The sequence below is a fragment of the Protopterus annectens genome, chromosome 13.part0 (genome assembly GCF_019279795.1).
Source record: "Protopterus annectens isolate FY-2018-M chromosome 13.part0, PAN1.0, whole genome shotgun sequence".
Lineage (NCBI taxonomy): Eukaryota > Metazoa > Chordata > Ceratodontiformes > Protopteridae > Protopterus > Protopterus annectens.
Genome location: NC_056747.1, coordinates 524,260,706 through 524,274,558, shown reverse-complemented (window position 1 = coordinate 524,274,558; position 13,853 = coordinate 524,260,706). Strand labels below are relative to the sequence as shown.

Below are 13,853 nucleotides of genomic sequence, written 5' to 3'. Positions count from 1 at the left end.
TAGCAGTCCAATTTGCATTGATGGCTTTCAAGGATTTACTTCTCCCAGGACAGGTGTTGATTCTAACAGACAACACAACTGTCATGTGGTACATCAACAAGCAAGGGGGAACACATTCGTACCCTCTTTGCAGGCAAGCAATGATTTTGTGGGAGACTGCTCTCAGCTTACAGCTAAATCTTCAGGCAAGGTTTCTACCAGGAGCACAGAACTCCTTAGCAGATGTGTTGAGCAGACAGATAGCGGATCCCCACGAGTGGAAATTGGATCCTCAGGTATTTTGAAAGTTGACAGTGTTATGGGGAACTCCAGACATAGATCTGTTCGCTTCTCCACTAAACTACCAGTTGCCAAAGTTTTGCACAAAAATGTTTCATCCAACAGCTTGGAGGGTGGATGCTCTATCATTCAGTTGGAGCAATCTTCACGTCTATGCCTTTCCACCTCTGCCTCTCCTCCCAAAGGTACTCTTGAAGGTCAGACAGGACAAGCCATCCATGATTTTAATAGCTCCAGATTGGCCTCGACAACACTGGTACCCACTGCTGAAAAGTTTGGTACGGGAGCCTCCATGGCCTTTGCCTTCGATTCCACACCTTTTGTCTCAGGAGGGCAATCACTTACTCAATGTCAAAATTCAGTCTCTGCATCTGACAGCCTGGCATATTCTGTTCTAGACCCTGAAGGGTCTCAGCTTCCACAACAAGTTTTGAATGTTATTTTGGAGGCCAGAAGGCCTAGTACAAGGAAAGTTCACGCTGATAAATGGAGGAGGTTTTTTATTTGGAGCAAAGCAAAGGACTTTGATGTTTCCAAGCCTGATTTAAGTGTTTCTCTTGAATATCTTACTGAGTTATTGGACAAGGGTTTGTCTTTCTCCTCCATAAAGGTTCATGCTGCAGCCATTTCAGCTCATTATGACTGTGACCCTCCATTATTCTCTCATCCTTTGTTTAAGCAATTTCTTAGAGGGGCAAAGAACATAAGACCCCCACGTAGAGCTCCTACTCCTGCTTGGGATCTCAATTTTGTGTTGGAGAAACTTACTTTACAACCTTTTGAGCCTGCAGCTACTGCCGAGTTGAAATATTTATCATGAAAGACTGCTTTTTTGTTGGCCATTACTTCTGCGAGAAGGGTTTCTGAATTACAGGCCCTTATGGCAGTTGAGCCTTTCCTGATTTTTCATAAGGATAGGGTATCTTTGCGTACTAATCCTACCTTTATGCCTAAAGTGGTTTCTAGTGTGGCCTTAAACCAAACTATTCATTTGCCTACTTTTTATGCAAACCCCCAAAATAAAGGGGAAAAGATTTTGCACACTTTGGATATTCATAGGCAGTTGCGTTATTATTTGAGTAGAACTAAAGGGTTCAGGCAGTCTCAGCAGTTGTTTGTTTCTTTTGCTTTGGGTTCTCAGGGAAAACCTGTTTCAAAACAAACTATATCTAAGTGGATTGGTTTTTGTATTACTTTTTGTTATTCCCATCATGGTAAGGAGATTCCGGCTGGAATCAGGCCTCATTCCACTAGGGCTACTGCCACTTCTACAGCCTTTTTAAGGGGGGTAGCTAATAAAGATATTTTGGAAGCAGCTACTTGGAGTTCAGTGCATACTTTTTCTAAACATTACCACCTTCCACTTTATTCTAAATCTAGGGCTGGATTTGCTACTGCAATTTTACAGGGCATTCTGGCAGCTCCCAATGCTTTATGATTTTGCCAACCTCCCTTTACCTCTGCTTTGGGATTCTACCCATATGTAAGGACTGCAGCAATGTGAGATGAAGAACATAGTACAGTTTTGTACCTACCATAAATGTAGATGTTCGAAGATCCACATTGCTGCAGTCCAATTTTCCCTCCCTCCTTCCCCTCTGTAGTTTGGAATGGTGGTGTGGTTTGGGTGGTAGTTACTGTTTGTACTTTATTTTCTGGGGGAATTTTCTGTTTTTGGTTGTGGCCTTTCTTTTTAGGGCCTTCTGACATCTGGGGCAAGAAAAGACTGAGGATATGACGTCGGTCATGCGCTTTTGTACCCTGACGCTCTGATGTCAGTTCTGAGCGCCATGACCGACGTCAGCCTAATACTTTGGTATTCGGGCCGACCGAGGACAGCGGACTACCCATATGTAAGGACTGCAGCAATGTGGATCTTCGAACATCTACATTTATGGTAGGTACAAAACTGTACTTTAAGCAACAAGATTCTAGTAAGAGCGGTGGGTTACTGGTGGTGATCCACATGGCTGTGTAATGGGACTACTACTGTTCAAACAATTCTTTTCAAATGTAAAGTGGGAGATGGGCTCTAAATGAACAAATATTCAGTAACATAACTTCTTAGGATGTCAGACTTCTCCAAGACGGTCTATAAAATATACACGTGTTGCATATAGTAATGAGGACACCTTTAATGTGAAGTAATTTAGCATCATACTTCAGAATAAATGGTCACATAATAAACACAGCACCGTCACTAAAGTTCTAGGACAATGCTAAAACAGTTTTAGCTTTGACCACTGTGTATCTGTCAAAGTTAGAAGTGTAAATTCAATAGTCCAGTTAGTTTCAGTGAGCATGCCCAAGCACTCCTTGGTGATCATTGTATTGTTAGACACCTTATTGATCTAACCCAGTGCTGAACATTGCATTGTGTTCTTTAACGTTTAAACAGACATATGTTGCAACTCGAGGTACTCTTCCTAACTAGAAACCTCAACCTATTCTAAAGGCCTTTGGGAACTGTCATATTTCGTTTCTTGTAGGGTTCTTTAAGATGACCCTCTGGCTGGTCAGTAAGGCAGTATTTACTGTGGTTCTGCATACAGTAGCTATCTTGCATGAGAGATATTTGTCATAAGTATTCCAACATGAAATCATTCTCTGTCCCTACAAACTTTGGATAATGAGTAAGGCTGCTTTGAGTTTGTACCATGCTATCTCGTTCCGTTTGAAGCACCACGTCACATTCCAGTTTACTGCACATATTGAAACACCAGTGGTGTGATATAGAGGGTGCACTTCACTATCTTGAAATACTGAAATCTAGAATTTCAGTATCTCGAGACTAAAATATCGAAAGACCAGTTGTGTGAAAGTCCACATAACCGAATCTGGAAATGTCGAATCAGTGATTATGGTCGTGGTACGCTGTGTTAATGGATAGCTGGAGATTCAGGTAAGTGTTTGTATTTTTAGGGTTTTGGGTAGGGATTTTACTGTATGTTAGTGTGTTGGGAAGTTGTAGGTGTAGGTTACGGTATGTAGGTAAGAGTGTGAGTGTGTAAGTGTTGAGAATGGTGATGGTTATATGTTTTGTGCAAGGGGAACGTAAAGTGTGTAGTGGTAGGTTTAATGTCTTTGTCTTTTTAGTGCAACCTCGGAGTTAGTATATGTATAAGTAGCGGGGGTGTTTGTTGTAGTGTGGGGAGGAAGGTGTATGTGTGTGTGTTTGTGTGGTTGAAGGTGTATTTAAAAGTTGCGATTTTGAATTTCGTGCTTTTGGGGTTTCGGTATTTTGAATTTTCGGCTTTATAGGCTTGAGATACTGAAATTCGAGATTTCAGAATTTGATTTTAAAGTGAATCTGATATAGGTACATATAAATTTTGTAATAAAAGATATTACCTCCGTAACTATATAAAGTATTACAGCAAATTTCTTAGATTAATGTATTATGACCTTCAGCTACAGACTGCATTTAGCTGATGGTTCCAACTGTAAATATTCTTACATAACTTTATCTTCTTGTAACGCAGTTTACTGCACATTAAACTGGGGAGGGGCTAATAAGTCCATTATCAAAAAAATTGCTCCATTTAGTAGAAATAAATAGGGTTTTTACTTATGATGTAATAACTCAGGAAAGAAGTATTTCAAGTCACTTTTTCAAGCAATGTACTGAGCAGAAGTTCAACATAGTATCCAAATGAAAACAGAGTATAATGCAATATGTCATACTCTAGTTGGAAGTAAAGGCATATGAAATAAAGCCTCTCTCTCTCTCTCCTCCTTTGAGATTTATAGGTTTGTATTAGGCTATCGACCACCAGGGTCTTTGTAAGCCTAGACATGCAACAGAACACAGTTTTGTCCTCAAGTACATTGGACACTCATATGGGGTTAGTAATGAGGTAGCTAAGGACTGTGTGTGTGTGTGTGTGTGTGTGTGTGTGTGTGTGTGTGTGTGTGTGTGTGTGTGGAGGGGGGGTATTAGGTTGTGATTAGTTAACTTGCTATCAGTCTCTCTTCATCAGAGACATGGGGTTAGACTAGGAGTAAATTTACGATTTCCTATTCAGTGATCAAGGTTTCGCTTTAAAAGGGCCAGTTATGAACTCTGTTTCATGTGGATGGGGAGCCTGTTCCATAGTGCGGGAATCCTCTGAGACGTATAACAGTTTGTTCCAGCATGTTTTATTTGGGTTGCAGGCAAAGTACAGGTACTTGGATCTTGTGTTCATGGTGATATTTGTTTTGCATATGTGCAAGAGGGTCATCAGAACTGTATCTGAGGGTGCCTTATATACCAAGTATAGATCACTTGTCAGTAAGCTGTATGAGACTGAATAATGAGATAGGGCCTTAAGGCGATCTGTGTAGGGCAGGGTATTCATAGCCTGGATTCTCCTGGTTTGAAACTTTTAAGAGCATTCCAACTATTGCAGGTGCCTGGTTAGGTACGTGCCACAAAAAGCATTGTATTCAATGATGGTTCTGATAATGGCTGAGTAGAGTGGTATTGTAACTTCCATGGATCTTGGTGCCATACCCTTGCTTATGAGTTGGACGACATAGGATGATTTTCTTACTATCTTGGCTCCCTTTTGGTCAAAGGCCTAATTACCATCAACATACGTTACCAAATTCCTAACTACCAGATCAACTTTTGAGGATGTTTTATCAGTGAAGTAATCAGCTTGGGTGGACAACTTTCCAGAGGGCACTATAATGCATTTCTTTACATTTAATTTTTAATGTGTGGCTCTGGCACAAGTCCTATGTTTGTGTCATGGGGGAATCTGTGATGGCTCATAATTTACAGTCAGCTGCGAACTTTGTGAACCAGAGGCCTTTGACATTAGGCTTGACTTCTGAGAAGTAGATGCCCAACAGGAGTGGACTCAACACAGAGCCCTTGGCTACTCCTCAGGTGACTGGTCTCCTGGTGGAAATTGTCTCACCAATCCTGACTTCTTGTGGCCTATCTTGAGCAAGTTAACAATCTAGTGAGTTATGCTGGGATTTATGCCTGGTTTGAGAGTTTGGCAATATCTAAGAGGGGTGTTGTATCGAATGCCCTGACCAGGTCAGGGTGGGCAGTGTACACTGTTTTTCCCTCATCCATGGCCTTGATGACCCTCTCAAAGAGGTCTACCAGGTTGAGTAGGCAAGACCTTCCCTTGAAAAAGCCAGAATGGGATGGGTTCTGTTTCTGTAGGTTGCCAATGTCCATGTTGATGCTTTTCATAATAATTTGTTCCCTCACTTTGCATCTTGGTTCTATCAGACTGATGGGTCTGTGGTTCCCGGAGTAAGTTGATGGTCCACCCTTGTGGAGAGGAATGACCATTGCTACCCTCCATTCACTCAGTACATGACCTTTTTTGAGGCTGCAGTTGAACAGTCTCTCCATTGGTCCTGCTAGGTAATTTTTTGAGGCAATTTAGGAGGAAACTGGAGATCTTGTTGGGGCCCTTTGAATCAGTGTATTTGGCTTTAGCTAGTGCTGCCAGGACATGCTCCCTGTTGATAGTTGGGGTAGATATATTAGAAGGGATTTCCCAGGGGAGAGGAAGTGGGAGGTGAATTTAAAGTTAATTTTATCCACTAGATTTGCTATGTCACCCCAGTAAGTGAAGGTTGTTTTATTTACTATCAGTTCTGCCCACTGCTGTGCACTACAGTTAAGGTTCCTGACACAGTTGAAGACAACTTTCTGATTGTCTTTAGCCTGAGATGCTGTCCTAACCTCATAATTGGCCTTGTTGGACCTTATTGGGCCTCTTAGTTTCTTATTTAGTTGAGTCAGAGGGCTCTTGTCTCTGAGAGTTGCTGTTTCTGAATTTTGCCATGACTTTTTTCTTTTGTTATACATCCTGTTAAAGTTAAGATTCCACCAGTGGGGTTTGTTTTAGGTGTTAGGTCTAGGTTTGAATCTGATAGGCATGGCAGCCTTAATGCAACCATTTATATGTTTGTACAGGGTTTCTGTGAACAATTCTGCATAGGCACCTGTGTTCCCAAGGTTTACAGGAGCCTTGAATGTTGACAAACTGTCACTTAACAGAATGTTGTTAGCTTTAAAATAGTTACTGGTTTAGTTGGGCTTTCTGGGTTTATTTTGAGGGAGACAGCTTTGTAATCTGACCTCACCAATGAGGAAGTTGCATGGTGGGGGGCAGCACTTTGCCCTTTTAGGGAGTACCAGGTCTTGTTGGAGTGTGCATTGTCTGGTCCAGGGTGTTTGATGACAAAGTCCAAGAAACTTTGTGACCATACTTCTTAACCTTTTAGCACAAGAAGTGTGGATAAAATCAAAAGTAATACGGAGACCAAGGCCCAAAAATAGGGACACATTTTAAATATTGCTCTGATAAACTTGGAAGGATGCTAGAATAACAGGTTTTGCATTACCATACATGTTCTGATTGATATAAAGTCTGAAATTCAGATATTTATCACTATTTAGTGATTTCAGTCCACATTGATTTGCCCAAAATTGTTTTATAAGGAACAGACCATAAACATGAGGCAGATGTTTGGACATTCTGTGAAAATCTGGACATTTGAGAGGTCTGGTTGTGGCTGTGAGTTAGAGGCTGTGTACATTTCCCAGTGTATAGGGAGGTAGTTATAGTCTGTCATGAATAAAGTTCCTCCAGTAGGTCCTGGTACAAGTTATGAGCTTGTTTGAACATAGAGGTGACCTGTAGCTGGCCAGGAGAGGGTACGGAACCTTGTCTGTGGAGACCTGAAATTGGATGAACTCTAGGCCATCATCCTGTTTAACTAATCTGGAGTTGTCTCAGTTTACATTAGTAACAAATACATGTCCCCGCTATGTTGTTGTTGGTATAAATGCATGGAAGGCTCTGTAACCTTGCTGGAGTACTTTCTGCAGTTTTAAACCAAGTCTTGGCAATAGCACAGATGTCTACGTTCCATTCTCCAGAGTGAGGAGAATTTATAGGGTATTGAGTTTCTTGTTTAGGCTCCTAACATTGAGCAGAAGCACCTTAAAGTTGATTTGATATAATTTTTTTTTTGCTATGTTGGCAATCTTTTTCATTTTGGCATTGCCTAAAAAAAGGTTCTAAGGAGGCAGGTAAAGTTTTAGCCGATATCACAAAGTCCAAGGGAGCCAGGTGCAGACCATCTCTGGCAGACTAACGTGGTCTGTTAACTATGTCCTCAAATGCGGATAGGTACTGGATTCCCACAGAGTGACAAAAGAAACTAATCCAGGTGTTAAAATTAAGCTTTTTCTGTTCATACTGTGGCATCATCCTAGGTGAAGGTAGAATGCTGCAAGGCATGTACCTGTCTGGGACACATATTCAGAGATCCATAATGTTTCCAATGAGGTATGCCTGTGATCCTTTACACCTACATGGACTGCAGTAGGATCATATTGGTGCACATTGTGCAGTAACTTGAGTGTATGCATGGTATTATGAATCCTTGCTCCTGATAGGCAGCTAACCATTCTCTTCTCCTTGTCCAGCCTGGTGAGAGGGGCATCTGAGTGTCATACAATAGAATCCCCTGTGACAAGAGTATTATGTAAAATGTGTGCTTCCCTTATGGGTTCCGTTCTTTGTGGATCATTGGGTGTAGGCTTATGTGTTATGTTAGTTGCTGTTTTTTTTGTGTGTTTTACTGACTGCTGAGGATAGTGCTGCTCTTAGATGGTTTATGAGGTCTTTGAGATTTAGGAAGGTTTTTTTAGTTGCCTCATTATAATGAGGTCTATGAGTGTGGTGAGCGGTATGCGTGTAGGATTTAAGTGTGTGTTTTCTTGACAACCGTATTAGTAAGTAAGTAAGATTTTAGCCTTCAAGGAAGTTATGTATGTACATCTCTCACATAGTGTGCTAGTTTATTTAGGGATTAAAATGTTGTCAGAGTACATGATACAATTGCTGCATTGTCTTAGGATGCCCATATCTACCAAGGTGGCCAAGGAGTCATTAGGAAAATGCATATCCATATTGTCAGGATCTGTTATGGTTTAGGGACTTATTTTTACAGGGGTCACTAGTGTGGTGTCTGGGATTAAGGCTAGCTGTAAGGTTGTGTTATGATCTGTTTTTAGTGCTGTTCAACACGCTAAGTAGCTGCCCTGTAAGTTTAGCCGCACTCAAAGTCTTACTGTGTTACAGGTTAAATTCCTAAGTAGTAGCTTTAGCAAGCTGTTTAGTCTGAAGTTCAGTTTCTTAAGCTAAAGTCACAGGCAGCAGTGGAAGGAAGAGAAACTTCCTCCTTTTCTTGTTAGTTGCACTGAAATAGAAACTTTTCCAGATTAGAAGAAAAAAGTCAGTTTCTTGTATATTTTTTAATTTTAAATCTGTCCATCCACTTTGTCTGATGCCAGGTAGACATCTTCAAAGCAAGTAAGCATAGTGGCAAGACAGAAGAGATTACCTTTTTTACAGTGTTGTCAAACAAATAATTAAATAGGCATCAGCAATGATAGTGCACATCTGAACCAATCTGGACTTCAGCATTCTCCTCACAGCCTTTTCCCTTCATGGTCTCACAGAGGCTCTTCCACTTCCTTATACCATTGCTGCTGTTTCTCTTGAATCTGCAGCTGCAAGATGAATTTTGTGTTGTGGATCATGGAGTAAATAAGCTGTATGTCATTTGCTTTATTGAGCAGAATTGTACATCTGAGCATCTTACAGAAGGAGTTCCTTGTTCCATGTTTGCTTTTTGTGGTAATATATGGGGGGGGGGGGGGGGGTTGTGGTCAAGTTCCCTGTTTTGCTGAGCCTCGCTCTTGTTCTTACTTATGTTGCTGCTGTTGAGAGAAAGAGTTTGTTACAAACAGTTTTCCTTTAGCCATTTACAGTGGCACTGCTGATTAAACTGCAGAACTTCTTTTTACACACATGGGAAATAGGTGTGAGCATTTCTGTTCATAACTGGTATCTCTTGGAGGACCCTTGGTAGTTGAAAGTTAAGCTTACTGATTTCTGGTAATTTCAAGTGGAGTTTGAGCAACATGGGCAACTAAAGTAGTGATCAGGTTGCTTCACCTTAGCATAGACCTTGGAAGAACATCTCATCCCTAAGTACTTGTACCAAGAGTTTGCTACCAATGAAAATATACCTTGAGAGATTAATCCTTTCTATAATATTTCACGTAGAAGAGCTGTGCTAAACAAATGTATGTTAATAAACTATGAAGACTGATGAAATGACAGCAAACCCCACTGTCTTCCCCAATGTGCATGTAAATTGCTTCTATTTTTATTATTAAAGATAAACATTCTGCTGGTTTCTTTTGCTTGTGGACTTATATATATATATATATATATGTATTTTTTTTTTTTTTTTTTTGCTGAAACCTAATCTGTTATTTTTTCTGTCTTTTTTAATAGAGTGGTACTGATTACAGTTGCCTTGTGAAACAGAACACTGAGTTATTAAATGCTGTGAAGGAGCTAGAGAAACAATGTGTTTCCCTAAAAGATGAAAACTGCCTGCTGGTAAGAAGCTACATTTAAATCCATAATACTGAAAGGAAGGCACTTTCTTGCAATACTGGTTGTTTTTGAGATTCCGTGAAACAGGCCATGGATGTTGCTGTTGAAGAAAAGAGGTAATGTAAAGGCATAATGTAACAAGTAATGGTAGCATAGCTCCTGAGAGTACACTGTGTTGTACTGTATAACTAAGAATACTTTGATTCAAGTAGAAAACCAGATTTGGAAAAATATGTTAAGAAAACTGACAAAAGACTGGCATAGAAGTAGTAGCACTGAGGGAAACAAAAGATTATAACAGAGTCCAGCTGGTATAGAAAATGGAGATGGTATGGCGTTAATACAAGTATGCCAACTTACAATAAATGCATCTGGTTTAAAATGGAAACTAGGCAGGACACTAGGAACAGAACAGTGTCTCTGTCTGTCTTTTAAGATGGTGGGAAGAGAGAAGTAAGGATGCTGTCTAAGGAGATTTGCTGCCAAATAAACTAAACATTTAGTTAGCTTATCCTGAAAGAGAAAAGGATATAGCAAGATGACAGTGACTAGCTGCTACTAGTGAGTTAGATAGTTTATGCATTATAATGAAGTACCAATTATTTTACATTTTTTTAATCTGCCGTAATATTTGACAAATACTGATCTGAAGTTATTAATTTTTATGTTATTCTCAATGGATGGGTTTGGTTCTGATCCCTCTGAACTGACTCTGCCGCTTGCTAAAGCTTGTGGACACCAAAAACTCTTGAGCTTCCCCCTTACTGACAATGCGCTCAGTAGAATACCCAGATCTCGTTTACCACTTTCAGCTTCAGATGTGGTTTACCGTTACTCTCCCTTACATACCATTGTTGGTATTCCGCTTTCCTTTTCCTTTTTAAAGATGGTCTTTATCGTTATCTTTTCTCTGAGTGTGTGTGTGTGTGTGTGTGTGTGTGTGTGTGTGTGTGTGTGTGTGTGTTTATGTTCTGCTCGAGTGTGGTTGTGTTCTGTGTTTGTCTTCCCATGGTTGTCATGACGGATAAAGACGGAGAGAGTGAGTGAGAGAGAGAGAGAGAGAGAGAGCCCCTACTGGATTTAAAAGGTGTGCTAAGTGTTCACACAAAATTTCCTATTTTGATTAGCATTCACTTTGTGTTTTCTGCTTAGGTCCTTGCCACCTGCAAGAAGATTGCTCCATTTGCCATTCCTTTAGTCACAGGGTTTTAGTGAAGAAGAAAAATAAATTGATTTTAAAACGCTTTCTACCCTCCTACTTCAGAGAGGCTATTTCTGGGTCATCATCAAAAGTTTCTGCCAAACAAACAACTAAAGCTTCCAGATCCAGTCCAGCTTTCTCCTCCTCGTCTTCTAAATCCTCTGAGACAAAGAAGCACAGTTCTTCATTGCTGATATCTTCCTTGGCTCTGAGTATGAAGAAATCAAAACTGTCTGTTCCTCCTGGTATGTCTGAACCCACAGCTAAGCAGATGGTTCCATCAGTTTCTTTAGCACTGTCTTCAGAACAGGCAATGCCTTCGACACCATCCACTTCTGTCTAAAGAACTTATAGCTATACCCAGTGCCAGGTATTCCCCTTCAGTTGACCCCTTACTGGACTGACCTTCTTCACCTGCAGACTCCACTCATTCTTCTAGAAGCTTCAGTGAGGAAGAGCTGGAAAGAGTAGTGAGGAAGATTCTGTGGCAACAAGGAGTCAGTAGGACCTCTAGGACTCCTATCCCATCGGGTCAGGGACCTTCAGTTTCCATCCCAAGCACATTTCCTCCTCTGACTTTTGCTGCAGGTTCAGGGACCTTGGTTCTGAGTTGTCCGACACCAACTGCATCGGTTCCGAAGTGGTCATTGTCTTCGGTGCTGATTGTGACCCAGCGTTCTCCATCTCGGTCAGAACAGTAGACCTCCCTGAGCCATACCTGTCCTGCAAGTTCTGAAGAGTTTGATTAGATCTAAGTTTGTTTGGAGTCATCTTTCCTTCTCTGAGCCTTGGCACAGATCAGCTCAGCTCCGGTTTCTGCTTCAGGAGATATCTGCCCCAGGCAAGGAGAGACTGCGGTTCCGATCATTGTCCTTTCTGGCCCGGACTCCCTTCCTACTGTGGGTGGATTGGCTTTTGAGGCAATGGAGAGTCTTGTCTGTTCCAAGATATCAATCAGTTCTTCTCCCTTGGAACAAGCTGCCAAGTCACTCCTTGCTCCAGAGCCTCACCTGCCTCTTCCAGCTGGACAGCGGGCATCCAGGCCTCAGGCATCCTTACACTTGGGAACAACTTCTCCCAATACCTCCCCAGAGCCCACTACTGAGGAGGTTCCTTGGAATAAGTGTAAGAAGAAACACATTGATTCCCCCTGAAGAATCATACACTGAAGACACAGATTTTGTGGAGGGTGAAGGTTTCGAAGATCACCCCATGAAGATGTGTCCTTTGGAGACATTCTAGAAATTATGAAACAGAGGGATGGTTGGCAGTTCAGCAGTCCTACGTTAGAGGAGTCTGTGTACCTGCAGGCTTTTGGCACCCAACCATCTACCTTCTGGGTGACCCTACCTGCTGATGAACTCATTGAGTTGATCGCAGTGGGTGTGGAAGGCTCCTGACACCATTGTGTAAATACCCTGGAGACCAGACAAAATAACTGCTCCTTTAGACAAACCATTCTGGACCTTGGGCTTACCAGTAGATGCCATAGTTCTGGCAGCAGCCACCAAAAAGGAACTGGCAAATGAGAGTTCCACTATTCATTCTCCTAACAAGGAGTTCAGGATGATGGATAGACTAGGGAAGCAAATTTATGCCTCATTGACCTTTACTCTGCAGTCTTTGAATTGTCTGGCACATTTTACGAGGTTGCAGAATAAAGAACTCTCAGATACCCTCTCAGGATCCGTTACTGACAGTGTTTGGGAGCTTGTAACTTCTCAGTCGGCTACCCTGACTTCCATTTCCAACTGTTTCATGAAGCTAATTTCTCATGCAGCTGAAGGGATGACAAGAGCCATCAGTTCTGGTGTAGCTTTAAGGAGATGCATCTGGATGCATTTGTGTGACTTTGCGGAACCCTTTAAGTCTACATTCATCAGTGCCCCTTTTGATGGCACTTCCTTATTTGGGCCCAAGGTGAAAGACACATTCACTAGGTGTGAGAAAGCTGGAAAGACCCTTTCTGCAGTGGGCATACATTTTTCCTACCCTTAGAGACCCTTCTCGAGGAACCAACTTACTAGTGGAAAAATGTGGTCCAAAACGTCCCAAGGGTTCTTTCCTGACACACACAGTGACAGTTCCCCCAGAGACAGAGGGGGGGGGAACTCCAATGGATGACACCACCCTCACGGCAGAGGGGGTCCATGAAACCAGGGTTTTCAGAATTCCTTCTTTGATAAACCCTTCCAGCACTCCTGAATGGAGGCCCAGTTACCATCCTGTGGAGGCAATCAGGGGTCATTGTTCCCTGCATCAGAGAGCCTGGCTACAGATAACTTCCAACAAATGGGTGCAGGGAATTATATCCAGAGGTTATATTATACCATTTTCACAAAATCCATCATCTTGCAAAAGAACCCCAGACGTTCCACCCAATTGAAGGGAACAACCAGCACTAGAAATTCTAGAGCTGCTAGAAAAGCTCCACAAGGTCCCCCTAGACCAGATAGGATCAAGAATATACTCAAGATTCTTTGTAGTCCCAAAAAAGATGGGGAATTGGAGACCTATTCTAGATCTTAGCAAACTAAACAAATTGGTTCGTCGAACCAGATTCCGGATGGTCATGGTTCAGTGCATTCTTCCGTTTTTGGAAAAGGATGATTGGATGTGGTCCATAGACCTCCAAGACACGTACTATCACATAAAAATGCACAGACTGTCCTGGAGATTCTTACACTTCCGGCTGGGGTCCAGTCACTACCAATTCAGAGTACTGCCCTTTGGTCTCACCACAGCCCCAGGGTGTTTACAAAGTGCATGGCAGTAATAGCAGTTCACTTGAGACTGCACGGATTCCAGGTGTTTCCATACCTAGACGGCTGACTCTTCACTGCCACGACTAGGCATCAACTCGTAGAAGCAAGACAAAAGGTCCTTCAAACATGCTCCTCCTTGGGACTAACAGTCAGTTATGAAAAATGTCATCT

At 41.8% G+C, this 13,853-nt stretch overlaps 1 protein-coding gene across 1 annotated transcript in view; it reads left to right on the top strand.

The window, feature by feature from the left end:
• LOC122787437 overlaps window positions 1-9,826 on the top strand; it is a 283,997-nt gene extending 274,171 nt beyond the window's left edge. The window contains exon 2 of the mRNA XM_044054153.1: window positions 9,612-9,826. Within this exon, the coding sequence (XP_043910088.1) occupies window positions 9,612-9,737 (126 nt within the window). The 3' untranslated portion in view covers window positions 9,738-9,826. The remainder of the gene's footprint in view (window positions 1-9,611) is intronic.
• The last annotated feature ends 4,027 nt before the right edge of the window (window positions 9,827-13,853 follow it).